The following is a 27,625-nucleotide window of genomic DNA, read 5'->3' as shown; positions in this document are numbered from 1 at the left end:
TCATGCTTTTATGTGAATTTTTTGGCTCAGCTGTAGCATTAAACAGAAAACAAAATGTCCCTACCAGAAACCATACATACAAATGTGATAAACTTAACCTATTCTTGATACACTGTTTACCTAATTTTTATTTTCCTCTTGCACTTCAAAATTCTGTTCCCTAGACATAGGAAAGAGTGCCAAGTGTTGCTCCGGTCAGTTATCAACCCCTACAGCGATCAGATAATTCTTAACTTTCTGCTCTAACGCAAAGAACGGCCCTAGTGACTGAGTTGTTCTGCTATTTTGGCGTTACCTCTTATCAGTCAGAACTCTGATACCGGCTTTCAGAGAACGTCCACTGGGGGTGTCATCAACAGTGTTTCCATGTTTTTCTAGAGATGCCTTACAAACTCGTGAACTAGTTAGTTATTCTAAGAACAAAGAATGATCGTGGGTAAATGTGAATAATCTCAGGTAGTTGCATACTGATAGACATGGAGCTCACAAAGCTCAGCTTGCCATACAAAGGAAACCTCATAAAATTGTGTGACTGGCAATATTCACTTCTATCTTTGTCATCTTATGTTAGTTATGAATCTAGATGGGTGGCTTTGAGCTAAATGTTCAAGTCCTTTTTTCTTTCTTTGATCACTCGAACTGAAGTTATCAACAGATGTTGCTCTCTGTATTAGCATGTTTGGACCAGGTTATTCCATCCCATTCCCAGAAGGGGGCAAATGTATTTTAATATAATTGCTGTAACTCATACTATGCCCCAAAACATTACATGGTTCTTGTACAATATTCTCATAATTATTTTCTTCTATCCCATATGAATAGTTATTAGTCTTAATGCTTTTTGAATAACACCTTTGAAATGTGCCTTTGTTTTTCATAACGATTCCAGTCTCTGACTTGGAGATATGTCTGGGCAGATTACCTTGCTGATGTTTGTGAGCCACTTGTTCATGATTACTGGAGCAAATTATTTGTATGGGAAAAGAATAAAAGTTCAGCAGTTAATAGCAACTGCAGATCACATTTTTAGATATTTATTGTGGCCTGTAGTGTTCATGTTTGGCCTGGAACTAGGATGATCTTCCTTCTGGTTCCCATCTTCACCCTTGGGCAGTGAAACATCTTGGGGGAAGTAGGTAACATCAGAAATTGAGACCGTAGGCAAAACTATGAACTGTTTATAAGAGGAGGTTTTTGTTTAATAATCATTCTTTTCATTGCCAGTCATTCTAACAGAGATGTAAAAATTACCTTTATTCAGTTTCTACTTGATGCTCTGGTTATAATTCCCTTTTAAAAATTATTATTTTTAAAGTGTTTTTCATGCAGAATGTTTTTCCTTTTCTGCTTTGATTTCAAGACTTATGCTGGAGATTCTGCGACAGTTCTCTCACCTAGATGAAGTTTTTCTTGCAGAACCAATGAGTAGGACCCGAATTGTGCCACGTGCACTTCTAGTGTATATGAAGTCAGTCCCGCACATTTTTCTTTGAAGCATAATTGGCGTTGTGCTGCTGTGATGCCACACTCTCGCCAAGAGAGCGGTGAGGCATATACCGAATACTCCCGGACTCAAAATTGTCTAGCTTGCAGTTATTCTTTGAAACATCTCAAATTTTATAAAGACTGATATTATTACTATATGTTGTCTACTATTTAAATGAATTTTAACAGTGGGGAATATAAACCAGCAAATGAAATCAGATGTTTTATTTTATTCTAGTAAAAAATTACAAATACTGCAGTTCTTGAGCTGCAGTTTGTCTGTTATGTTTTTGAATTCAAAGCTACATATTACCGTTTAGCTGTAAAATTTCGCTTGTTTTTAGAATGGATCATGCAGCTAAATTTGCATGCAGGGAAAACTTTTTTTTTTTAAGCAAAATGGCCAGAAGTCATTTAAAATCTTGTGATCTGATGATGTATTTGTGTGAATTTCTACATTTGGAACTGCAGCACTCCGAAATGAAACGTTTCTTACTGTACAGCATATGTTAGGACCAAAAACTTATATTTCAGTGTGGTTTCAGTATGATTTCACATCTTTTGTTTTGTGCTGTATTTGTGGTTTTGTAGGCTTCAGACTATTATTTACAGGGTTTTTTTATTTAATTGGGTGGGGATAAATACTAAACAAACAAGAGAATCCTAGTTTACTTGAATTTCTGGTTTGCTTGTGAAAGGACGTTATTAAAATTTCTCTTGATGACAGCATAGTATAAACTTTCTAGCTTATAAAGTGTGTCACATATAGGAATATGAAACTTCCTAGGCGTTCTTAATGTGTCAGTGGTGAGATTAAAAGTGTTCTGGTGTTAAACTCCCTCGGTGGCTTGCTGAGCACCCAGCAGTAGCAGCTCTATCTGCTAAATGGATGGGGGCCTAAACTTTCTCTGCTTAAAGCCAGAGAAAGTCTCTTAAATGAAATCAGTGGTAGAACTATTAATGTTTCACCGTCAAAGATAACTTGCTCTTTTTTTTTATTGTTTGTTGTGCATTATGTGATCCTATTTTTGCTATAAAACCAGGCATGTTTAAGGTTGGAAATAGTTGCGTCTCTGAAGAGTAAGGAGGCCAGGGAAAGAAGATTGGAGTAGTTAAACTTGCAATGAATTGCTGCTTATTTTGGGAGGAGTCCAGCCAGAAAGACGTTATTTTTGATCTGCCTGCCTTTTTAGATATCCTTACCCATTCACAGTGAATAGGCTGAAACAATTCAACAATCCCTCTCTCCTTGTTTAACTGTGGCAACAATGAAAGCAATATTTAAACAGAAGGCAATAATGCTGATGAGATACACAGATAATGGCTAATTCAGAAGTCTGATACTGATGGGTCAATGCAAGTGATCCAAATCTTGAATTTGATTTTTTTTTAATCTCAGAATAAATAGAAAGGGTGGCAACAGAGAGAATGGAAAAAACCAACTCATGAAGAACCAGGCTTTATTTTGTCTGTTTATAAATTACCTTCAGAATAAAAAGAGAACCAGAAAAGTGTACAAAGGAAGTAGGGAGCATTGAAGCCTGCAGTCTTTAGTACTGTTAGTGAGGGGGCTGGAATAGATTTGAGAGGGGACTTGGCAGGTTATGATGTCTTGGAATTCAGTGACAAAATCAGTGTGCTTTTTACCTTTTCAAAGAGGTCAGACACGATGCTACCAGTATCCAAAAAGATCCTGGCTTAGGCAAATATTTTGTGTATTATTTCTGCTGAATGGTAAGCACATTGTTTAAATAGGAAACACTGGTTATTTCAGGTGACATTTTTTCTCAGTTTTAAAAATGTCCTGTTGTCAAGTATATTCTTGGTGAAAAGTTTGTATGAAATGAAGCCTCTCATGCTGTCACAAGGGTTCAAATAGGTGTAGCTAATCTTAATAGCAGATGCCCTGGCTTTGAAGGAATATCTGTGTATGTATGACTTACCTGTCTGCGATTTCAAAATTCCTTCAGCTTCTATTGCAAATCTCTTATTAATTTGGTTAGAGTGGATATGTGCTCTGTGGTAGTACAGAGAATGCTCTGTTCCTGATACAGAGAATGCTTGCATATTTGCTAGTATGGATAAGACATCAGATTCCCATGTATATTACCTAAAAGTACGGAGAATGGTGCTTCCTCCTATTTCTATATGGCTTGATATACTTAAAAAAACCCCCAAAGTCTGAAAAACTGCACACAAATGAAAAAAGGAGCATTTTTGCTTGGCCAGTTTCACTGTGCTGTTTATCAAAAGAAAAAAACCCCACAAACTAGTAAAAATAATACTGCGTTCAGGTGTGCTCTGGAAAGAGGTTTAACTTAGACTAAGATTTTAGTAGGCTTTTATGTAACTTCCCAAACTGGTTTCCATACTCTGTTTTTAAGAATTACCTTCTGTGTTTTCATATTTCAGAATAAGTTGCCTGATATTGATTTGCAGCTGCCAGTGTGTTTGGTGGAGGACACATCAGGAAGTCAGGCTTCTGAAATGTGTTAGTTACTCTGTAGTGGTAGTTAATTGTGAGGCATTGGGCAAGAATCCAGGTGCTTTTCATCGTAGATACAGGAAGAAATGAAAAAAAGATCTACCTGTCTTAGGTGGACTCTTAGAAAATAGAGAACACCCAAACCTGAAAGGCTGGTTACAGAAGAATTTCTTTTCTCTAACACCCAGGTGAACTTTAAAAATGATGCGTGGTCCTGAAAATAGTATTTTAAAAAGTTGTAACCTGTATGTCATCATAATAGTTTTCAAATTAGCAAGGAGGCATTATAAATAGTGCGGATTTTTTTTGTTTTTTCACTAGCCAGCAGGTATGAGCAAGAATAAATGCCACAGCTGAAGCTGGAGCAGGAAGGGTCCCTCCCCCAGCACAACTAGGAAATGGTATAAATACTAAGCAGGGAATAAATGACAATGAATTGCCTCTAGCTTTTTCGCTGCAGGGTTTATCTCAGTATTGCACAACCTTAGCCTAAAGGTTGAGGTTTCTTTGGTGATTTTTCTTTTCTGACATGCAGTGTTGTAAGTTTACAAAATTTTTATACTCCTTCAGAGTAAGTAATTCGTTTGCTTAGTAGGATTCCTTCATAAGCCTGTTTCTTCATGTCCTTACACTGCAGTTTGCTACTGGTTAAGTTAAAGGAAGAGCTCTGTCAGCTGTAAACCTGCGTGAAGGTCTCCAGTACGGCCTTAGGTGTGAGTGGGCAGATGAGTCCCCGAAATACTCAGCGCTCTGTGTTGCAGAGAAGGTAGATCAGTTGTGTCTTAGGTGAGCTGCAGGCCTCTCAGCGTCGCCAGGTAGGGGTGCTTGAAGATTGGGATTTTTTCTGGCTGCATTACATAGTGTTGTTGAGATAGACTGGCCAAAATCCAGATCTGTCTGCTTCCTCCTCGGCCCCTTGCCAGGCTCAAAACCTCACACTAATTTCAGTGTTGTAGCACTTCTGCAAACCTGCCATTAGTTTATTGAAGCAGATACCTGGGAAATGAGAGCCAGCGTCCATTTCTTTTAAATACTGTATTTAAGTTATATGACTAGTATCAAACAGTAAGTCCTTGGCAGAGATGTAGTTAGAATGCAGTTCTTTAGGGCAACATCCGTCGTAACCAACAACCCCTTCTCTCTGCCTGAAAGCCAGTCTTTGCGTTACATATTTTCCTCCCTCAGCAGCGAGGCAGACAACAATCTCCTTGGCTGCCCAGCTGTGATTCATCGCTAGAGCAGGTCTTTCCTGTGTGCTGACTGAGATAGGTCCGTAGAAAAAAATATCACGTGATCATATAATTAAAGACTCTCTTAATTCATTACATAGTGAGAGACTGAACTGAGATTGCAACCAGACAGACACAGCCCTTCATAGTCACGGGTTAGAAAATGCTTCTTTGGTTTGTGGATATGCATATATATAGCCTTATATACGTGGGTCAGTGTTAAGAATTGTGAGAAAGTTATGGCAGCTGAAGAGACTTCAGCTGTTAAATTCTCACATACCTTCTGAGCACGCATCAGTCGTGATACTCTTCCCTGCTTCCCTGGTAAACTCTTAACTAGGTCAAACTTGGGCGCAGGAAGGAGAGAAGAGAGGCCACCTGTTGACAGTTCCTAGGCACTTGCCCTACAGGATGCAGTGGTAGAGCATTTCACAGAAACATTTGAGAATTTTTTGCCAGACAAAGCAGCACATGCATTTCCTGATCCTTGCTGGAGAATTTATCATCTGGATGAAACAGTCCCTTAAGAGTAAATTCTGAAGTAGACAGCTTCTATCGAAAAAGAGAACAAATCACAAATGTTTGGCAGAACTTTAAACAAATGTTTATTTCTGATAATGGGCCTAACCTGAAATGATCTATGTTTGCGTCTGTGTTGACATAGAAAATATTAGTATAATAGCCCTAATGAAGTTACGATTAGGACCTGCCTCTTTTTCTAAAAGAGGTTAGAGTGCCATGTCAGAGCGTGGGGTCTCAAATCTGACATTCTTTACATTGAAAAGCCGGAGTTGTTTTTTAGCATATGAATGATCGTGACATGCTATTTAACACAGGGGAAGCTGACATACTGTAGATACGGCTGTTTACACTTTTTTTTTTTTATGCCTGAGGCTCACAAAGAAGATGAACCTACCAAAGGACGCTTCTGCAATGAGTTCATTTAATTGAAGAAAAATTTGAAGAATAAAATTATTATTCTCTATATTGATACTTAAAACTGTGTTTAAGCTTCATAATTCATTAATCGTAAGGTTCTTAGCTGCTCCTGCAAGTGACGTTGTGTGCAACACTTCCTTCAGTAATAGCAGACATCCATTTTTTGGTAGCGTTTTTTTCTTATATAAGTCTAAAATAGGTTTTGCAATATATTACCTTATGACTTGAGAAGGCTTCTCTGCATACATGGTCCGTATCAAAATGTAAGACTTACTTAAGAGGTAAAACTAGCTTATAGTGTTTCAGGAGTAGCATGTTTTAGTTTTAAACTGAATTTTGACAATTCTTAATTAACTTGAGATCCAGTGAAAATCTGCTTTAAATGAAATATGGTTGACATGAAATTTTGCAACTTTCTTGCGGAGACAAGACCTAAGGCTAAGGAACAGGTTTTTGTTGTTGTTCGTTTGTTTGTTTGTTTGATTGCTGTATTTGTATGTTTTATATGATAAACGTTGCGATACATTTAAAAAAAAAAAAAAGACAATCTGAAGTTAAAGTAGCATAGGATTCCCGATGGCGTGTGTTATAGTCCAGGTTTGTGTTAAGCGTGTTTTTAAAGGCACTTTTTAAAAGGAATAGTATGAGACCTTTTTTATTTACATACACGTGACCTTTCAGTATACAATGTCTTCCATTAGTTTTTCCTAACTAGTTGTTTAGTGTCTATCACCTGAAAGGTGCTAAGCATCTGATTGTTTAAAATCTGTGTTTAAAAAGCAAAAATATCTGTGCAGCCCGTCTCCAGTATGAGAAGAAAGAAAAAAAAAAATAAAAAAAAAATCTGTTGCTCGTAATGCTTTGAAGCCAGAAGTTGTTTCTTTATTTTCAGAAGGCTTGAGCAAAGCGCTGTGTTGCAACCTGCAGGGCTGCTCTTAGGTAAGGCAGGGTGGAGCGTAGCAGGTGCTTATTAATACCTCTAGGCTACAGGTAAAGGTGACTGTATTTTCTTGGGTATTTGCAGACCTAAACAGGTGGATATTGTTTTAATAATTGGGTAGAGAGTGGACACTATTTATCCCCTGTTTTTAATGTAGATCTATAAAAGAAATGGTAACTTCTAAAGTTAATAACACTTCATGTTTTCTCCTTGTTGTATCTCCCAGCCCCCTACTTTTAAATAAAAAGGCACGTTCATAATTTCAAAAATACATTTGTCTTTGCCCTTCTAAACTAAAAGAAGTTTCTTCTGGAAGTTTTTTTTCTAAAGTTTTTTTTTATTTGTGTTTTTCTCGTGAATTGATTTTAGGTATGAATGTGATGTGATTTTAAGCCTGAAAAATTGAAACAATGTAGAGCCAGCAGAGTACAACACTGTGACCACACTGAGTATTTGAGAGGTGGTTATAATGGTGAACTGAAATGGCATAACAGGTACAAAATGCAGAAGCTAACTACACGGCTTTGAACTTCATTGCTGCTTTGTGTGTCAGAGAAAACTCTGGAAGGGTATGAACGTGAACAGTTTAAATCGGAGAAAAATGTTAAATAAAATCTAACTTGGTATTTTGAGTTAGACTGAAGATGAAAAGTGTACATGAGATAATGTGAACATGGAGTCTGTCAAACTGTGGATTAGGAAAGTCTTTTCTAAGGTGTTTCAGTTCCAGTGAACTAAACACTGCAGATGGTTTTGCCTGTCGTGCTCCTTCATGACTCCCTGCAGCCAGGCTCTTCTGACGCTGCAGGAAGCCACAGCAGAAAAAACCTGCGTCGTGTTTGAAGAACTCTAGGGTAAAGAATGAAGTGAAACCTGGAATTTTTGGTAGTATTTCTTTGGGGTTTTTTATCACTTTTAAACACCAACAGGAAATGTAATGCTGGACCCCCCTTTTCAACTATTTCCCATAGTCCACAGTTCACCAGTAACTATTCTACCAGTGAGAGCACAAAAACTTTTAACAGATGACCCTTAGATCAGTATTTCCCTTGTTATAGTTGTAGTATTTATACTTACTTAGCCTTTACTGCTGCATACTTCACTTTTTTTTTTTTTCCCTGTTCCTTCTACCTTCTAAATGTCCACTTTTGTATCTTTTCTTTGTATTATCCCCCGTTGCTCTCTGGACTTGGAGTCCTGTTGTTTCTTGTGCAGCAGCAAAGGCGCAGGAGCAGGACATCAAAGAGGTGCAAGTCCAAAGGCCTGCTGTGAGATGACGGGGAAAGCTTGAGCTGCTTGGGGTAATAGTGCTGTTTTTCCTGGCGTTTCCTTAGTTTCTACTGTTAAAGACCCCTGGCAGCATCATCTCTGTCTTAGACTGACCCTGATAAACCAGGTGCTATTTGGTATTGACACTACTGTTTGGGAAATTAATGCCCTTAACTGAAACAATGTGTTTTTTTTTCTTTTATACAGACAACACAAATATGAGGGGCTGCTCGTGTGTCTTTCCTGCATATTTCCTTCAGTGTGCAGAGAGATGGGAGCACACTCATTGCTGCCTAAAGCAGCCGGAGTAAAATCACCCTGTGCTGAAGGAAATTTGCAGCAGCTTTGCAAAATTGCCTTTGGCTCTGTTTTCGTGTTCCTGTAGAACCAGCTAATTCAATTTTTTTTCATCAGTTGATGCAGCATTTTTCAAAACAAGCTAGTCAACATTTTTAAAGATTTTTATTGCAGTTTCTTTCGGAACTGGGAAGTGGCCAAATCCCCATCCATCTTTGTCCCTGAATGGGAATTGCTTTTTTCCCCATGTAGTGCTTGTGCTCCTAATAGTCACATCTTATCCATCCCTCTGAATACTGCTTTATTTTCTTTAGTAGCTTAAAATGAATTTAAATACCATTTTAACACTTTCCTTCTGCAGTTGTTCTGCGTATTTTTTTGTTTAAGGTAGCAGTCATACAGTGGTGAATTGTACATCAAAGTTTATTTAGTGATTATATCCACTCAAGTATATCCAGGCACAGTTTGCTAATGAAATACAGTTCAGTGATCCCATTTCTTATTCAATAGGATCACCTTTTGACAAGTATTTTCTAAGGAGAATCAAGAGAGAAATTGTTTGGGTTTGGGTTTTTTTTCCTAGAGGCTGTTGTTTCTACAGACATTATTCATTTATTAAAGACATGCCATCAAGAGAGAGAGATATTCAGATTATCTATAGAATCATTTAAAGGTTAGAGTTGGAAGGGACCTTAAAGATCATCTAGTTCCAACCCCTTGTCCTGGGCAGGGACATATATATATGGATTTGCAGATACGGAAAGAAATCCCTCCAGGGAGCCTTGCATGCCTACAGTATTTCTTAAACTATGGCAGTATATTGCCAGAACTGTGTAAGAGAATTCTTCTGTAGGTTTTTGAAAACTCTGCTATCTATAGAAAAACTTTACTGACTTCTGTAGTTTTGATGGGGATATAAAGCATGAAAGTGAAATTCTTAATCTACTTGTTTTCCCAAGCTTATTTTTGTCACTTACTTATAATAACAGTACCTGTGTTACAAGGCCTTTGTGATAAGATTCTGGGATCTTCATTTACCTTTACTTATGTTTTCCTACTCTGCTTTCGCTGTTGTTCCCAATATGATTAAAAAGTAAAATAAAAGAAGAGCTGTGTACTCCTGCTGTCCCACTGCAGCGGGATCATGTTCCAGTGCTCAGCCTGGGCTTACGCTCTGGGCAACAACAATTCCTCTGGGGCTCCCTCAATGAAATCTGCCTCAGAGACACGTTACATTGAGGTCTGTGGCTTTTCAGCCTTTATTGGCTAAAACATACTCAGTTTGGCGTTTCTCAGGTTGTCCATTAAATCAGGAAACAATGCTTGGTACATGCATTTCAAAGAGCTGCCTGGGATGAGACAGGTATCCTACAGTGGATTTTTGGATCATGATTTATTTCATGAACACAGGTAATGCCAGTCTTCTCCCAGAATGAAGCTCTGTTCTGGGGTACGTATGTCATTAAAGAGATCTTGCCACTGACAGTCGAGGATGGATTTTCTAGGTCAGTAAGGAGAAACAATATTTTCAGGAGTACACAGTATATTATTTCCATTCAGAAGCACAGCGTATTCCTGCTGCTGATTTTTTCCAATTCCTGTGACTAGTTGGATGCATCAAGTGTGACATTAATAGTCTGGGGCATCGTTTAGGTCCTGTTAAATGTTGTCCTGTGTTTTAATGTTCTTCCCTGTCCTCAAATAAGAGTGACAGAGAAATAAAAGGCACCTTCCCAGTATGGCTGTCAGCTGCTTTTGTCTTGAATCTCTCTACTGAGCCTCATGAGACAACTTTTGCAAATTTGGGCATTAGAACCAATTTATGTGCATTTTGGGTACACTCTGAAGCACAGTGCATGATTCCGTATTGCTGTTTAGGATAGAAGTGTCTCCATCTTACTTCTTCACTGTCTAAGAAAAACTGATATGTTGGTGAAATCGATATAATGAACATGGCTGATAGGAGGAAAAAAAAAAAAAAAGACATTGGCTTTTTCTTTTTTTCTTTTTTTTTTTGGTATACTGTTTTTCTTCATCAAAGGCTTCTGGTCTTGCATTAAATCATTCTGTGCTGGTGAAGAGGCATGTAGCCGCTACTGTTGGTTTGGATGTCTCAGCAGAAATGAGAGTAAAGCCTACCCGTTTGCATTTCTAGGTTATATTGCAGTTTTATACATATTATGTCTTTATCATCTGTGCAGTTTGGCAGTGCTGATAGGTTCAAGCTTAAAACACTGCATTGAAGTCACTCAGAATAACAGCTCTATGGGGAATAAAATATCACTGCTGCCTTGCCTGACGCAAAAATGATGCTGAACAGATGATTTTGATTTAAGAGTACGCAAAAACTGTACTTTTAAGTCCCTTTCAAGATTGATATATTGATAATTAACAAGCATTGTTATTTAAGAAGAATTTGTTTATTAGGACTTCTACTGTGATAAATGTTGCCTGGTAATAGATCAATGCTGATTGTTTTATTTTATGGTGGTTACGATGTATTTCTTAAGAAAATTTCTTAAGAAATTTTTTATTCTAGTGATAGATGCTGCTGTTCTAGATAATATTTAAAGTCCTGTACTTTAAAAAGTGGACACTTGAAAATTTTACATTTTAAAATTACTTTGACTTCTGAACGTGTGTCACTGAGTAATAAATGATATCAGTGTTACTTCTTATGTAACACCTGCTTTATTCTCATTGAATTACATGTGATTGGAATAAAAAAATTACCTGCTACTGACAAAGAAGCTAAATACTGTATTAAAAAACACAACTATTCTTTCTAATAAACTTCAAAATTAGCACCCATTAAGAGCCATGGTTTCTTTTTCTTTCAGAACACAACTCCACCCTGTGTCTTTTCTGCAATGATCACTGGAAGCCCTTATGCCTTTTTTTTTTTTGGCTTACTGTGTGGTCCTAATTGTTGCTTTTATGCACTTTTTTATTTAACAGTTGTTCCGGTCATTTTGAAAGCGCTGACATATGACGAGAAGAGAGGGGCGTGCAGCGTGGGTTCCAATGTGAGAGATGCAGCGTGCTATGTGTGCTGGGCCTTTGCTCGTGCTTATGATCCTGCAGAACTCATACCATTTATTAATCAGATTTCAAGGTAAGTCGTGGCAATAAGAAACAGAGCTATTTACAGTTAATTTTTAAAATCTATTCAATGTTAGGAAGGAGCTGGAAGTCAATCTAGTAGTCTAATTCTCTGTCTTCTAGGAGTTAATAATCTAGGAGTAATGGTCTCTCTTTAAGACATTCAAAATTAGATTTTGACCAAAAGTGATACATCCATTTAGGGGAAATATCTTCATGCTTAAAAAATAGCTGGTGTGTCCCATATAACATGAATGAAATTCATTGATGTCTGGATATTGTTAGCCAAGGAATGGATATTTTTGTTTCTCTATGATAATTTTTCGTAAAGTTCATTGATTCATGCTAACATCTGCTGAATATCGTAAACAAAGACAAAGAAGTGAATGTGGGTGGGATGGTGATGACAAAGAATACTGTTGCCTTTCCATGTAAATGTTGAAGCCTAAAATTTCTTCCTGTTGTAGTATGATGAGTTTAACTTTTTTGATTGAAATGCATCTAAATGTTTCCTCATCAAGTGTGACGACTTAATTTCCTTCTGTTTATCTGTCGTAAGAAAACCAAAGAAATTCACTGTAAGAAGATTCAGATAAATTGGTGGAGGCTTGTGGCAGGGGGGTTGTCTGCTTGATCACTTGCTTTATGGTTAGCTCAACAAAACAGATTTGGGAAGTTTAAAAAGATTTGGAACGTTTGTGCGCTAGAGGCAGAAATAACAAACCACTCTAAAATTGGGGAGTTGCTTTCAAAGGATGCCCGCATCAAAATCTGTCGTACTGCAATGGTGGACTAGAACCTGGTGCAGCTTTTCCCTTAATACAGAGGATGTTTCTGCAGATGCAAATTGGTTTTACATTTTTCTTTTTTCTTTCTTCCCTTGCTTTTCCTCCTATTTGCTTGTCTTGTGGGATTCTCTTTTCAGCATTTAGTCTTTTTGTTGGCAGCACACTGGCTGACATTTCAAGGTGTCTTTAATGGGTGATTTGCACTGCAAACACAAAGAGGTAGCTTCTAACAGTTCCTTGGCAGACTTTTAATGTACCCATTGATAGTAGCAACTTAGGCATCTTTGTCTCCATTGGAGGGGTTTTGATCTGTAGTCATTTAGTATTATCTTTTTTAAAGAAAAAAAAAAAAAAGTTTGGACTGTACGGTGATTTGTGGCCCTGGATATCTGGTTCTATTTCTAGGGGCTGCCTTGCTTCCAGATTGCTGACAGAATGGTTTCAATCACTATGCGTGTTTATCTCATCCAAACAGCCTTGTTTGGAAAGACAGGATTACTTAACTCAGCAGGTTTCCCAGAGAATGCGTTGACTTCTTTTTTCTTCTTAAAACGCGTTTGGGACAGTCTGTAAGCTGTACATATCCATTTTTATTCCTTGATCCCAATGTACTATACCCTTGCTGGTCTCTGATGTTCTTCATCCTTCGTATCCTCACTTTCCAATGCTCGTCCTTTATTGCAGGGTCACATAACAATGTCTCTTATCTGTGTGGAACTTGCTCCTGGGATTTTTTGAGACCTTGATAAAATCTTTCTGTCTGAGAACCTGCTGTCAAATTTCTTGAGGCCAGATGGTGTTTTTCTTCTTTTTTTTATGCTGTCGTGTCTTTTCTCCGAAGCGAGCAGACAGAATTTCTAAGACATCTTAGCCTTGTGTCTCTGATAAAGCAGTTTCATGTTGTTTTGACCATGTTTCATCTACAACAGAATACAGACTAAAGTAGAAGAGTTTTGTCACACCAAGCTGTGCTAGAACATGATGCCATCCGCTGTTTCTGGATTACTGCTCCTGGGCTGCATCCCCAGCAGTGTGGCCAACAGGGCGAGGGAGGGGATTCTGCCCCTCTACTCCACTCTGGTGAGACCTCACCTGCAGCGCTGCCTTCAGCTCTGGGGACTCCAACATCAGAAGGACATGGATCTGTTGGAGCAGGTCCAGAGGAGGCCATGAAGATGCTCAGAGGGCTGGAGCCCCTCTGCTGTGAGGACAGGCTGAGAGAGCTGGGGGGGTTCAGCCTGGAGAAGAGAAGGCTCCGGGGAGACCTTAGAGCAGCTTTGCAGTATCTGAAGGGGGCCTACAAGAAGGCTGGAGAGGGACCTTTCACAAGGGCATGTAGTGATAGGATGAGGGGTAATGGCTTTGAACTAGAAGAGGCGAGATTTAGACTAGGTATCAGGAAGAAATTCTTTACTGTGAGGGTGGTGAGACACTGGAATATTTTGCCCAGAGAAGCTGTGGCTGCCCCATCCCTGGAGGGGTTCAAGGCCAGGCTGGACGGGGCTTGGAGCAACCTGGGCTGGTGGGAGGTGTCCCTGCCCAGGGCAGGGGGTTGGAACTGGGTGACCTTTAAGGTCCCTTCCAGCCCAAACCATTCTGTGATTCTATGACTTCCAGAAAGAGAATGCAGTGCTCTGGACAAGACTTCTTCAGTTTAAGCATGCTAGAAGTAATGCTGTTTACCATAGTAAGTTGTTAAGGAATTATTTTCTTCTGAAGGGTCATATTTAATTCCCTTCTAGCTGAGCACATGGTACATTATGTACAGTATGAAATTCTTAACATAAAGGCACCTAAATATGTGTTTGCATAGTGAAATAATCATGTGATTACATCTTGGGTTGTATTCTGATTTTTAATCAAACCAGCACAGGTGAGGGTGGCAGTGAAGGCACAGAATGTTAACAAATGCGTCTAACAGGCTGTTATCAGCTGGGCAGTTATTTACTGCTATGTTTACAGGAATACTTGCGGCAAGGAAGTCTTCAGGATGAGTATAGCCATACTAATACTAAAGTTTTGAATCAAACTGGTGCTTTTTGTAGGTTTGATCAGCACCTTATGAAAATAAATCCTCTGCTTTCTTCCTCTGACTTAGTTGAACAAATTTAAGGTTTCTTCTAAGGTCTGGCAAGCTTGTTTGTTGTAAAACTTAAAAAAGACAAAGTATGAGTGTATAAGCCTTTTATTTAGCAGAATTTTGATCTGTTCTGTTTATCAGAATTTTTCTTCTGTTCATGATTCTTTGAGTAATATATTTCTTTTATTCCTTTTACCCTACCATGGTGCAAAGCAATGTTGTTTTCCATCTATTAGGTACAAGCTCGCCATTTTAATTTTACATGATTTGTGGTATTTTGTTTTACTGTCACAAAGCTGCTAGTGGGAACTTGTGGACAGGTATGAAGGATGTCGTGTTTCTGAAGAAGCTCCCGTCTTTTAGCTCTCAGACTGTTCTAGAAACAAATACTTCTTTTCTTTTTAGGAAAATGTCAAGTGAAAATAATTGATATCTTCTACTTACGGTAGTAATAGCAATTAACAGTGTGGCTGTGCCAGCTACGACAACTTCAATTGTTTGGAATAAGTTGATGGAGTGGAAAGAAACAGAAGGTGGATGGCAGGGGGGGGCTGAGAATTGCTTATGATCAGTTGTAAGGTGTTGTGGTTTGTATATGCTTAGTTTTCTAACAAAGCTGCACAGTATTTTAGCAAGTATTAACACTCTGTTAAGGCTTTACTTAAAAATCTTTGTAGTTATGTTCGCCATATAATAAACTGCTGAAGGTAGGATTGCCACTCCAAAGAGAAACGGTGAAAAAAAATATTCAAATAAAGTATGACACACAGTTTCACCTATTGTGTCAGCAAGCCGATAATTACAGACAGCTTTTTTTTTAAATCTAGCCTTAGGTGTGTCACTGTTTTACTTAAAGAAGAGTCATACTTCTAGCCACAAGCAAATTGTTGCTACCCTAAAAAAATGCAGAACTCAGCATCTTGAAACAAAGTACATAATATCCATTGTGAGCTGAATTACACAGCAAAAACATCTGCCTATATAAGAATACAAGCTATTAGATTCTTATAGAAAAATAAGAAATTGTTTACCTGAAGGGAAAGCTACTACCTCCTTAAAAAAAAAATGTAATGAGTGATTGCAATGAGTGATCCTGAATGTTTGCTTGTCTTGGTGCTAGAAATTGCAAATGGTTTAGCGTTCATTCACAGTCTGTGACGCTGGTGTTTAACTGGCGGGGGAGCGCAGGTAGGGCTGCCCTTGGAGCAGGAGTAGCTGGGTGCTACGCTCCGACTGGAAAGGCAAGGAGGTCGTCGTGGTAGAGTGAGCGCACTGGTGGTAGCTGGGAGGTGTTGAGCTGCTTCATGTCTTCCTGCCTCACGTCATGGCACATGTTAGTGTGTTTTGGCAGGAAACTCACTGGGGTACCAACAGTAGGGAAGAATTACACTACTTTGACTGGGTCCTGCCTTGTGACCCATTCAGGTTGTGGTACAGTAGTTACAAATTAAAGCAGAGGGGTAATTTGCTGGTGGGTTTTGGTTTTGGTTTTTTTGTTTTTTTCGTTTTCTTGCTTGCAAAGTTGTACCCGGCATATAATAGAAAGACTGATTGTTTTCTGTAGTCAAGGGAGATAAGTATTTCACGTTTGACTAGTGAAAAATCGCCTTAAACTGCATTAACTCATATTTTTTTTAGTAAAATTTGTGACAATGTTTTAAAAGAAACTCCGTATTCAGTGATAGCTGTTTCTTCTCTGCTTTCTTATGACTGTTCTGTTAAGTGATGAAATGTCAGATATTGAAGTTACAAGCTTAGATTGTTGTAGATCAGCCCTTTTCCTTCCTGACCGTACCATTCTTCTTTTAAGAAAAAAGTTAGAGAACACTTACTAGAAATACTCACCCGAGAGTACTTCTACTAGTACTTGCTCTTATTTTTACATGTCAGTATTTTTTCCCTATCCATATTTCAACAAGATACACTTACTCACATTTGCTTATTTATTTTTTTAAAGTCTAGTTAAACTGGTTTCTAAAACCTTGCCTGATCTATTCAAACTACAGGACCACAAAAGGAAAATTCTTGGCAAAGTAGCTGAAACTTCACTTTTATTGCAGGATAACCTTACTACATTTTGAAGTACTTGCGTGTACTGAAGTTGCTACTCAAGCATATCTTTATAAAAGCACTACTCGACAGAGATTTTTTTTCTCTCCCAGTCTCTACATGCATTCTCTCTTTTTAAGCTTACCTATGAGGAAAGTTAAACATAATTTAATAACTTGGAAATACAGGTAATTTGATTCTTGCCCCCTTGGGTGTGGAAGTTACTGTCTGTAAAGCAGCAGGTGCACACTAAGAAGCGGAGCTGTTTTGTTTAAAACCTAAACAAAAAATAAAAAGGAAAACATACTTGTACTCTATTATACAATTATAGTGATTAAATTATCGCTGGCTATCTTAATTATTTGGAACTGTTGCATACACAGAATGTAGTTTCATTTATCTGTCATTTGATGGTGTAGGTAATCAATAAATGAATCGTTATTTAGAAAGATGTAATTGCTATCCCCCGTTCAGCAGCACAGTAAGACAGACCGTGCGCAGAGTGGAGGAGTGCAGGTGGCTTTGTCTTCCCTGCGGTGCTGCCTTGGCTTTGAAGAGGGAAGGGGAAAAAAAAAATAGGAAGGTGTGGCTATGGATGAATGATGTAGCTTGCTCCAGGGCAAGATTGTCCTGCAGAATTGGGGAAATCTGAAGCGTTGCTTTAAGCTACATCTTGTACCATGATGAAATATTGAGAATAGCTTTTTTCTTTTATGTACTTGAATATTGCCTTCAAAAGAGAGTTGTGTGCGTACTGTGTCTTGCACTTGTGTAAAGTTACCTCCTGCAGGAGTATCATATGCCTCTTTTTTTTCTTTTACTAGCAGCATTTTTAACTGCTATTCTCAGCATTTTCATGCTCTGTTCTACATGTGTGTTTACTTTCGTTTCATCATTGTACCCCAGAACTTTGGGATTGGAGTAACCCACTGAAGATTGTAGGACGTCGGGTGGCTAGCAGAAAGTGTAAGAGCTGAGCATGAGCTGGGTGAGAGGGACTATGAAAGCATGCAGTGTGGAAGTGTTGGAATGGTCACTGTATTTCTCCTTTTCTGCAGACTTTTTCCCTGCCTAAATGAACAGGAGGCGTTAAATGCGGGACTGGTGTGAAGGGATTTTTCCCCTGAGTAGTGCTGGCTGAACCTGCCTCTTCTGCTTGCTCCTGCAGTTGAGTGTAGCACAGCTGCATGTAAGAAAGTGAATGGGGGAGCATCTCAGGTTTAAAAAAAAAAAAAAAAAAAGATGTAGCAAAAGAAGAATTAATTGAGCTTGAATTTGTTTTCATTATCCATCTCACTGGGTAGCCAGTCCAGCTGGGGTACCGGCATGACGGGAGGGGTGTGAAAAGGGCTATTCGCAGCAGCAGCTCTCAACAGACTCAGGTTGCCTCCTTTTTTAACTTGCTTAGATTGTTCAAAACCGTTCTACTTGTGATGATTACTGTGCCTTCCTTTCCCTCATGTATAGTAGGGAGGAGAGTCTTCTGCCCTGTCACAAGTTAGACTTTTCCCTTTTTTGGGATCAGGAAGGAAACTGGTTTTGTGCCAAATTGGCAAGAGGTTTGAGAGGGGTTTTTTTTTGTTGTTTTTTCGCTTGCAGCTTCGGGGTGGTGTGTTTGAATTCAAAGGAGCAAATTCTCAGAGGTTAGCAATAGGATAAGCTTGTTGCTGCTTGGGACTAGTATAGACTAGAAGTACCTGCTACAGGTGATAAAGGAAATTCAGATCTATTGTCTGGTACCTCTGGTGCTTATAAGGAGAGGCTCACCAGATATTTCTGATATTTCTGTGTTCTGATGTCTGTCACCTGGCTGGCCTCTGCTCTGATTCTCTCTGCCTTGTTGGGGGAAGGTAATGAGATCAGTGTTGGTCCAAGGAAGTGAGCCGGTAACATACTTTTGAGTCCTTTTAACGTTTCCTGAAGCCAGTTAAGGGAGTACTTGGGGGAGAGGGGAAAGAATAGGGGAGAAAGGGAGAATAACTAGTTGACTGCTAGAATTGCAGCTTGTTTTTTAAAGTCCATTTGTGTTTATTGTATACTTAACTGCTTGTCGTGCATACAGGCTAAATATTCCTCAAGGAACTAGAAAAGGTGTTCCGTAGAGACTGCAAGATGCAAAGCCGTTCTTTGCTCTACCTGTTAGTAGTCAGGTGTGGTACGTTTCAGGCAAGTCAAGGCATGATTCTTTAGCTAGCTTAAAAAAAAATTCCACTTTGTTTGACATAAACAGTTTCTTTATGTTAGGAAATCCTGGTGGAGTATCACATAAACTCCCACGACAAAGCAGACAGGTGAAGACACCTTAGACATGTTTCATCTTAGGCATGTTGCTTTCCTTGCTAATCCCTGTGGTACGGCAGACTGTGCCTGCATTTTCAAATAGGAATTAACTTCAAAAAATCATTCGTGTAGTTTGATAATCTTAAAACACTTCTATTAAAAGGATTAATATAAAACAGCAGTGACTAGAGTATGATTTATGAATATAATGAGGCTACAGGAGCAACGACAAAAGTCCTGGGGTTTTTTATTTTGTTTTTCTTAACCATGGTATTCAGTTCCAGCACTGAGTAACTCAGGTGGCATCGCATAGACAGTATGTTGTTTTGCTGGTTTTACTTATACAAGTTTGTCTTAAGATAGCAGAAGAATAAGAAAAAACAGAAAAGTATAATTTGTTATAAACTGAAATATTGGCCAGAAACTCTTGTGTATAATAACCTGAAACTGTTTTCCATTATATTTAATAAACCACATTTTAAGTCTAAATATGAAATTCAAAGAGCAGTATTTATTGTCCAGTGACAGTCTTCTGACATTTCCAGTTTGAAAGGACTTCATAATCTTTCAGATCAGTATGTTAATGTTTAGTATGTATGTCCTTACGCTCATCCCGAAGTGTCTCTTCTGAGCCAGTATTGGAGACGAGACAAGGACTGGGAAGGATTTTGGTCTGACCCAGCACAGCTCTTCTGAAATACCCTGTAACACTTAACGTCAGGGTACCTGCAACACAGTGAGGGCAGCACTCTGAATTCTGAGACTTCAGGCTCGATGAAGAGTTTTGGAGTTTTGGGGTTTTGTTTGTTTTTCCTCAGAAGAGAACAATATTGAAATATTGCGTAACTGACAAAGTAATGTTTTATCTTATAGTCCATATAATTAGAAAGGCCGGGCAGAAATTTGTTTCTTTTTGCTTTCCAGGATGATTTTCAACCACTTCCTCAGTTTTGAATGTTCTCTTCTAGAAAAGATTTATTGGAGCTATTCATATCATTAAAACTAGGTACTTATGAAAAGTCCTTTTAAAAGTTTCTCTGTATGCCAGAGAAGAAAATTAGCAAACGTGGTATGAAGATGATGTGTTTGACCCAGCGCTTTTTCAAGAGTTAACCGTGTATGCTGCTTCCTAATGGAATGCTTCCTAAACACTTGCTCTTCCAATCGCTATCGTTTGGACAACCTTGCAAGTATCAACCTTATTGCAAGTATCAATAAGCAGGCATTAGCTGTCTTAAGCAATTTATTGGGGTTTATTTTCATTTCGTTCTTGCTTTCTGACTCTTGTTTTCCTTAATGGAGGTAAACTGAAATTACAGAGGCAACATGGATTGTGCATTTCAGGGAATTTTAACAACGTGGTATTCTTCACTGGAGGAAACTGATGGCCATTACCCAGGGAAGTTTGATATTATCAGTGTAATTAGTATCTTCATGGTAAAGAAAAGCTATCGTGGGTTTACTTTTCAGCCAGTATTTATTTCCTGTTTTGCCTGGAGTCAATAAAGAATGTAATGAAAAGTTTCAGAGTTTGAAAGGAATAATTTTCTGCTTAAACGATTCTCCCGAAGTGATGTTTATTTGTCACTGAAGCTAATTGAATGCTGGAGGTGGATTTCTAAAGCTGTAGACTTTGCGTCCTGGGATATATTCTCCCTCTTCTGTTGTGTAGCACATCTTTTAAAAGCAGTTCTTTAGAGGCGGCAGAGTTAACCTCTGCAGGGTTACCAGACTTGATGCACAAAGAAATAGTTTCGTATTACTGTGCCTCTGTATCTACAGGTCACCTTTTAAAAAAAAACCAAAACAACACTGCTTTACAATTTATATTGCAGGTCATTTTTTAGGAGGATTTGCATATTGTTTTCTGATATTTGTTACTTACAGGATGTGATAGTTCTTGTAGAGATAGCTGCAAGTTTCCATTGCTTAACTTTCAGTTTTGCTTAAGCCTTACATAAGGCTTGCTGTGCCTTTGGCTATGGAGAAACTGTATTTCCAAGTTTTAATTTAAAATTGCACTGTATGAGTCTCACATTAGAGATGATAGTTATGTCCAAGTTTTAAACTTCTGCTATATTTAAAATAGAAGACCTTTCTATGCAGTTAAACGTATTTGCATACTCCTTAAATTGCTTTGATACAGTAGGACGACAGTTGTCTGTTTAGGCTACGGGAAGTCCACAGCAAACTAGAGAAACGAAGTACATGGATGTTTCAACTCAAATTTTAGTTTAGGCTTGTATTTATAAATAATAAGCTCCTTAGAGGAAATGCTGCATGTTCTGCTTAGAAGACTAAATGTTGAAATGATGGTGTCACACATTTCTTCTCATATTTTCTGGTACTAATACTCAGTATTTTATTTCCTCAGTGCATTGGTTATTGCTGCAGTATTTGATCGTGATGTTAATTGCCGAAGAGCTGCTTCTGTAAGTTGTCACATTCTAGCTTATATGTTTCTGTTATTTTTTGCTTGTTTTCATTTAATTTAATAATTTGTAGACTTAGCTATGTAGAACTGCAGTATATAAGCAATATTTTGTGTGGTGGGCAAAAAAGTGCTTTTTTAAATCCTTAGAAGTATGGTGTGAATTTAGGTTTTAAATGATATAATCCACAGATTCACATCTTGATTTATGGCCGCAGTTCACAATCTGGTGTATTGTTGTCATGATGGATAAGATAAAGTATATAAGAAAGAGCTATTTAGCATTTTCTAGTCACAATATCAAAGACAAAAGGGTCATTCATAACATGCAAACACTTTGTCTGTTTCAAGTCACCGAGCTGGTAAGTTTTGTGAAGTTATGCTTTTGTAATTGTTCATCAGCTGTTACTCTGTAATTGTGGTAAGTTGAAAATTTCTAGAATAATCTCTCTCCTTCAAACATATTGTCAGTTATTGTACAAAACTCCGTAGGACTGGGAATTTTTAAAAGAAATTAGTAAATCCATTAGGCAGATACCGTTATGTAGTTAATAGGACTGACACCAAATCACTGGAATCTTTCTGTAGAAAATATTTATGCTGTTGAGAATTGAAAAGTATGTGTGGTTGTTCTTAAGAGAAGGGAATCTATGGAGAAGAGGTTATAGAATTGGAGAAGAAGAAAGAATCAAAATCTTATCTTCGAGAATTTAAGTCAGTGTGTTATAGGTATTGAACTTTCTTTCTTAAAAAAAAGGCAAGAAAAAGAAAGAAGTATGAGTTGTCTATTTCAACAGATGAAACAGATTATTTTATGCAAATGTGGAAAACCACACCCTATAACTGTATTAACTCAAACACAGGACCAAACAATGTCTGTCAAAGAACCAGGTCTCATTTCCTAAGAATAAACTTTACTCTGAATGCATTAAAAAAAAAAAAAAAAAGAAAGAAAGACTGTCTTTGCAACATACAAATTAATTAACAGGTCTGTCTTATTTTTTGACTGAAATTTTGAAAGCTAATGCATTTCTAACATAAGAAGGATTTCTCAGGGATGCCTGGATAGCATCCTTATTTTTCCTAGCCACACCTCTGCTTGAGAGCTTAAGCTGTTGAATGAAGCTGCAGCATAATTGCTGGGGAAGTGAGTCAGTTCCTTGTGTAATCGTATCACAAATCGCTTTGTCTAAATAGGTTAAGACCCAAGCAGGGAAGCTAAGATGCTGTACATCACTGAGTGCGGATATCACATTCTTTGCGTGCTGTACAGCTATTGAATACAAGCCATGCTACTTGCCCCCTTGCCCCGAAAGTTCAACTCCTAAATTTTAGAAACTTCACTGTCCTTGGCTAATTTAAGTCACTTTATTCAAATAAAATCCTTACAGGAAAACAGACGTAGCTTTGCTTTCCTGAGAACTGCGCAAAACATTAAGGAGTGTAGATGGTGAAAAGTGAATTATTTATTTGCTCAATGGGAATTGTCCTAGGAATCAGTGGCAATATATATAAAGAGGAGAATTCTTTTTAACATGAATGCCACTACGAGTGGCATACACTACGAGTAAGTGTACTGCTTACTTTTAGTGGCTTGATCGAATTGTCATGTGTGATCTTCATTATGTTTCTATGCTTGAACATAAACCAATAGTCTGACCGTGAAATGCAGTGTTAAACCAGGTATATTTACTAATGCCGTAAGATCAGTGCAGATTGTGCTTCCGTATGTCAAACGAATACAAAATACAGTACATTTTCTTCTCGCTTTCCTCTTCTACTTTAAGCCAAGCTATCGAGTGTTCTGCAATTCAGTTATCTCCAGTCAAATTAATTAATTTATTAGTACATTCTAATTTAAAGCTGGTCAGAATTTGGAATGCTGTTTTGATGGCTAGGTGTGAAAGTACTGAAGCCTTTTTTCTTATTTGAGAAAGGCAGGCAAAGAAATATTTTGTGTTTACCGGGCATTACTACAATTTTGAAGAAAAATACCTGGGAGTCCTAATTATTTCCAGTCATTACTACAGTTAAATACCTATTTAAATAAACAACATGTTTTACTAGATTTTCCATCTATTACAATATGCAATATATTATAATGCAGAGCACCAATAAAACAAAGTAGCATAGAGAGATATTTTGAACCCTGAGGTTAGAGAGAATAAACCAAGACTGTTCTTTTGAAGCTCCAGAAGCATTCTGAGCTGACTTTTGCAACTCTTTCATGAATAATCATTATAAGGAATAATCACATGAATATGTGATCTTGGATTGGGCTCCACTCAGCTCTGACATCTTAGAGAAGGTTTTTTTTTCCTCTTGGCTGCTTGATAGTTTTAAAACTCATGACTTAGAGAATGTTTTAGTATTTTTTCCATTTTTGTGGGATGAACAGTATGTTTCATTATTTTCATATTTCTATTTTACTTTCTCTCACAAAGCTTTAGCAGAATAAGATTGTGGTTTTTCTTGTAACTTCTTCTGTGCAATGTACAGAACCAGACTATTTCAAGGAAATGAAATCAAAATCATTGACAAATATATTTATAGTAAGGCAATACTAATATCTATCCTTGTAGGCAGTGGTTGAAATTGTATGTTTTTTATATATAAACTAATCAATGAGGTGTAAATTAATGCAATTTAGATGTTTAGAATACATCAGATGAATCCTAAGTATTTTTGCCATGCTGCTGGATTGTTTAGATCTTCATGATTGTTCTTCAAAGTAAGTTAAAAAATGAAATGGTAATACAGCAGTGTAATTTTAAAATTCCTACATTAAGTAAACAAACAGTGTCAAATCTTTATGTACATTCACTGTTTTGCTGCAACATTGTCTATAGGCCCCTATACATCTTTTCCCAAGGATTTTGCCACAGTATCTTTCAGTCCGGGGCCCACGGATGTATTGTAGGTAGAATAAAAATTTCCTTCGTTTGAGACCGCATTTACGTTGCTTGGATATCAAAGTTTCTGTTGTAAAAACGGAAGGGGGAAAAAAAAAAAAAGGCTTTACAGATTTTGTATCTTTAAGGCTCTTGTATGAGCAGTACGTTTTTTAAAGAAATTGTAATACAGTGATTAAACTATTAAATCCCTGGATATGATAGTTGAGAGCGTAGTCCTTGCTGAACTCTCCCTATGCTGAGTAAAAGGGTCTCAACAGCATCTAAGGGGATCTAAAGCTAACGTGTAAGTAACAAGAAATAAATGATGCAGGGTGACATGAAACGATGTTCTGGCAAATCCTGGCTGGGGTGTATGTTGGCGCAGAGGTAAGGAGGGGAAAAAAACCGTGTCAGAAGCTGGGCTACAGCAAACAACAACGAACGAGCGAAGGGCATTGCTACAGCTCGTGTTCCTGTTCTGGAAGGCTGCTGTATTTGTTGCCCAAGGGTGTATCTACGCTGCCGGTGCTGCAGAGATCCTATGCCATTCTGCTGGCGGCAATCCTAAACTGGTTAGCTTAAGGCCACTGCTGGCAGCGGGGCTGCCACTGCGAGTGGGCTACGGTGGGCTCCCAAACCCGCCGAGAAGACTGGTGAATGGTTTAGAGTCAGCCTGTGCTACGTGTCCTGCAATGGATACACTGCAAGCAGGAGCTGAACGAGCCCGGGCAAGTCTACAGGAACTGCAGTCATTATCCGAACCAGCCGTAACCTCAGAAATGCACTCAGAGACTCGGGCTTCATTAGGGCTTGCTCCACCTCTGCTCCGGGAGCGCTTGCTCCATATGTGGAGTATGATCCCTTGGTGAGCTAACTTAACCTCTTGTTTTTACAGGTGGATTACCACATGCGTACTGTATTTATGTAGGAAATACAGAAGCTCTGTCTGACAAAGTTCTTGTGGCATTTTCAGTGAAGATTGGGACTTCCTCCACCCCCACCCCCCCTTATATTAAATACCAGTTAACTGCTCTCCATCACTGGAGATTTGTGTTTGTAGACAGAGTGACGTTCCCTAAGAGAAGGTCCAGATAATGATGATATCTTCCCTCTGAAAAAGAGTTAAAATCTACAGCAGTTTTTATTAGTACTTAGTACTGTTTATCCTTTTAAGGAACAAAAAATAATTGGCTTTTTTGAGAGAGGGAGAAAATTCAAGTAGGGAGTAGAGAGTTAAGTAGGTTTTATTCTGTATACCATACAAGTAGAGAGATTAACTTTATGGTTGCATTTTGCAAGATTTTGAGTTTATTTAATGCAAAACACAAGAAATGTACCAGGTTTTACATCTTCAGTGTCTGAGCGTGTTTTCAGATGTGTATCTTTCAAATAAGTATTGCATTCTCCATATGTCTGAAGTTTTCGTTGACAAAGAATCAAATTTTGCCTCCTATTAGCAAATGATGTTGAGGTAGTCAGACAAAAGTGAGCTGTCTCAATTTCTGTTGTCTGCCGGTATTGACTTTCAATTCCAGTGCGAAGCCTTGTGTCACTATTCAAAAGCACTCTTGTGGGTGTGACTAGTTTAATAAACTTGCATTCTTAAACTGCTGTCATGCAACATCCAGCTTTAAGAACACCAGAACATAGAGACGCAGAAACAAAAAAGCCCTGTGGGCTTGTTCTACTGACAAAGCTTACTTTATTTAAAAAAGAAAAGCCATGGGTCATTTATATTGTTGTGTGTTTTGAATTCATCATCTGGTGTTTATCAAAAAGCAAACCTAACTCGTTTTGGTATGTTTGTTCTCTGTTCCTTAGGCTGCCTTCCAGGAGAATGTTGGGAGACAGGTATGGTAACTTCCCTCAATCTTCATTCATTACTGCCTTGGAGGTTACTTACTGTAAACCAGTAGTACCTAAAATGAAAAATAGACGCTGTGGCTTCAGAGAAATTGAGTAAAAGGATGTCACAAAAGAATTATTTTCATTATCAGCAAACAGGTTCTTGTGGAATATTTTTCCGAGATGTGAGTTTTATTCTAGTATTCTGGTTTTGGAAGAAAATGATCTTCCTGGCAATTTTAAGTCATTCTGAAAAGCAAAATCAGCATATATGACGGCAATTATACACCTTGTAAAGTGCCAACACTCTTAAAGCAGGAAAAGCGCAATTTTTTGGTTATTCTTTTGTTTCATTGACTTCCTAGTTTTCAGTAGAACAGCTGAAGTGTGCTGCACAGTCTTTGCTGTGGTTGGCACAACAGTGAACTAGGCTGAAGAGTCTTCAACTCAATAGTTGGTTTTGCCTGTTGTACCGTAATGCTACCGTCTAGATATTTTGAGAAATCTGTTACTTCTGGAGGGACCTAAGTGCTTTGAAAAATAGTATTGTGGTAGGTTCCTTTGTAACTTCACGTTTAAGTAGTTAAAATGCTCAAATAACTTTGATTTGCAGTCTTGGAGGAGAGGCAAGTAGGGTGAAGACCTGGAGTTCAAAATTTCCTGGTTTCTCATCAGGAACTAATAAAGCTGAATATATGAACTTGGTGGGGCGGGGAATGGGGGGAAGTGGTTCAGTGGTTCTTGTGACAGAGCGGGACGTATGAGCATGGTTAAAGCAAATTTTGTTATCAGTAAGCTGTTCTTGTAAGGGATCTTTGTTAAAATGCTGTCTGGCTTTCCCTGATAGCATTCCTGAAGATCCGTGAGTTATGAGCCAGGATATTACTCCTTTAGAGCTACAGGTATTAAGCAATGTGTCCATAACTGGTGTATTTCTAGATAGAATTTTAGCTTATATGTTGGCACGTTCAGGAGGAGTTTGCCATGAAATAAGTTTTCAGGGCATAAAGAATGCTGTCAGTCTCCAGCTGGTCCTGTAGAAGTTCAGAAGTTTTACTTATGGAACCATTCCTTACTGCCTAGGAAAATGGTTACTTAATTGGTGGATACACCCTCTGTAGTTCTTTACCTGGATGTAACGTGTTGAAAGAGACACCCTTTCTCTGAATTGGAAGGAGCTAAAACATATTCTCCAGCTGAAGTGACAACACCGATACTAAAGAGGTGGAGAGGAAAGTTGACCTGGCTCGTTGCCTGGTTCCTGCTGCCTCGCCTCTGCGGCTTGGCCTGTCCTCGGCCCCACAGCTGCCTTTTGGGGCCTCAGAAAAAGAAGGCATGGCAACTTGCACTTCATCTACATGAAAACGTTGAAAAAAATTGAAGAATTTTTTTAAACCTAAATCATGAGAAATCCACGTACTTCTAGTAAGACAAACTTTTACATTGGAGAAGTAAGTTTTAAGTGTTTTGACAGAATAGAAACTGTTAGCTTTTCCCATGAAGTCTGTCTCT

General features: G+C 38.2%; 1 protein-coding gene across 1 annotated transcript in view; it reads left to right on the top strand.

Annotated features, from left to right (window-relative positions):
* The window catches only part of TBCD (tubulin folding cofactor D), a 126,388-nt gene that overhangs the window by 43,254 nt on the left and 55,509 nt on the right, over positions 1 to 27,625 (top strand). The window contains exons 15-17 of the mRNA XM_054221202.1: positions 11,603 to 11,759; positions 21,318 to 21,375; positions 26,090 to 26,119. Coding sequence (XP_054077177.1) covers positions 11,603 to 11,759; positions 21,318 to 21,375; positions 26,090 to 26,119 — 245 coding nt within the window. The remainder of the gene's footprint in view (positions 1 to 11,602; positions 11,760 to 21,317; positions 21,376 to 26,089; positions 26,120 to 27,625) is intronic.

The sequence above is a fragment of the Rissa tridactyla genome, chromosome 15 (assembly GCF_028500815.1).
Source record: "Rissa tridactyla isolate bRisTri1 chromosome 15, bRisTri1.patW.cur.20221130, whole genome shotgun sequence".
Classification (NCBI taxonomy): Eukaryota; Metazoa; Chordata; class Aves; order Charadriiformes; family Laridae; genus Rissa; species Rissa tridactyla.
The sequence above is the reverse complement of the archived record's forward strand: the minus strand, read 5'-3'. Positions and strand labels throughout refer to the sequence as shown.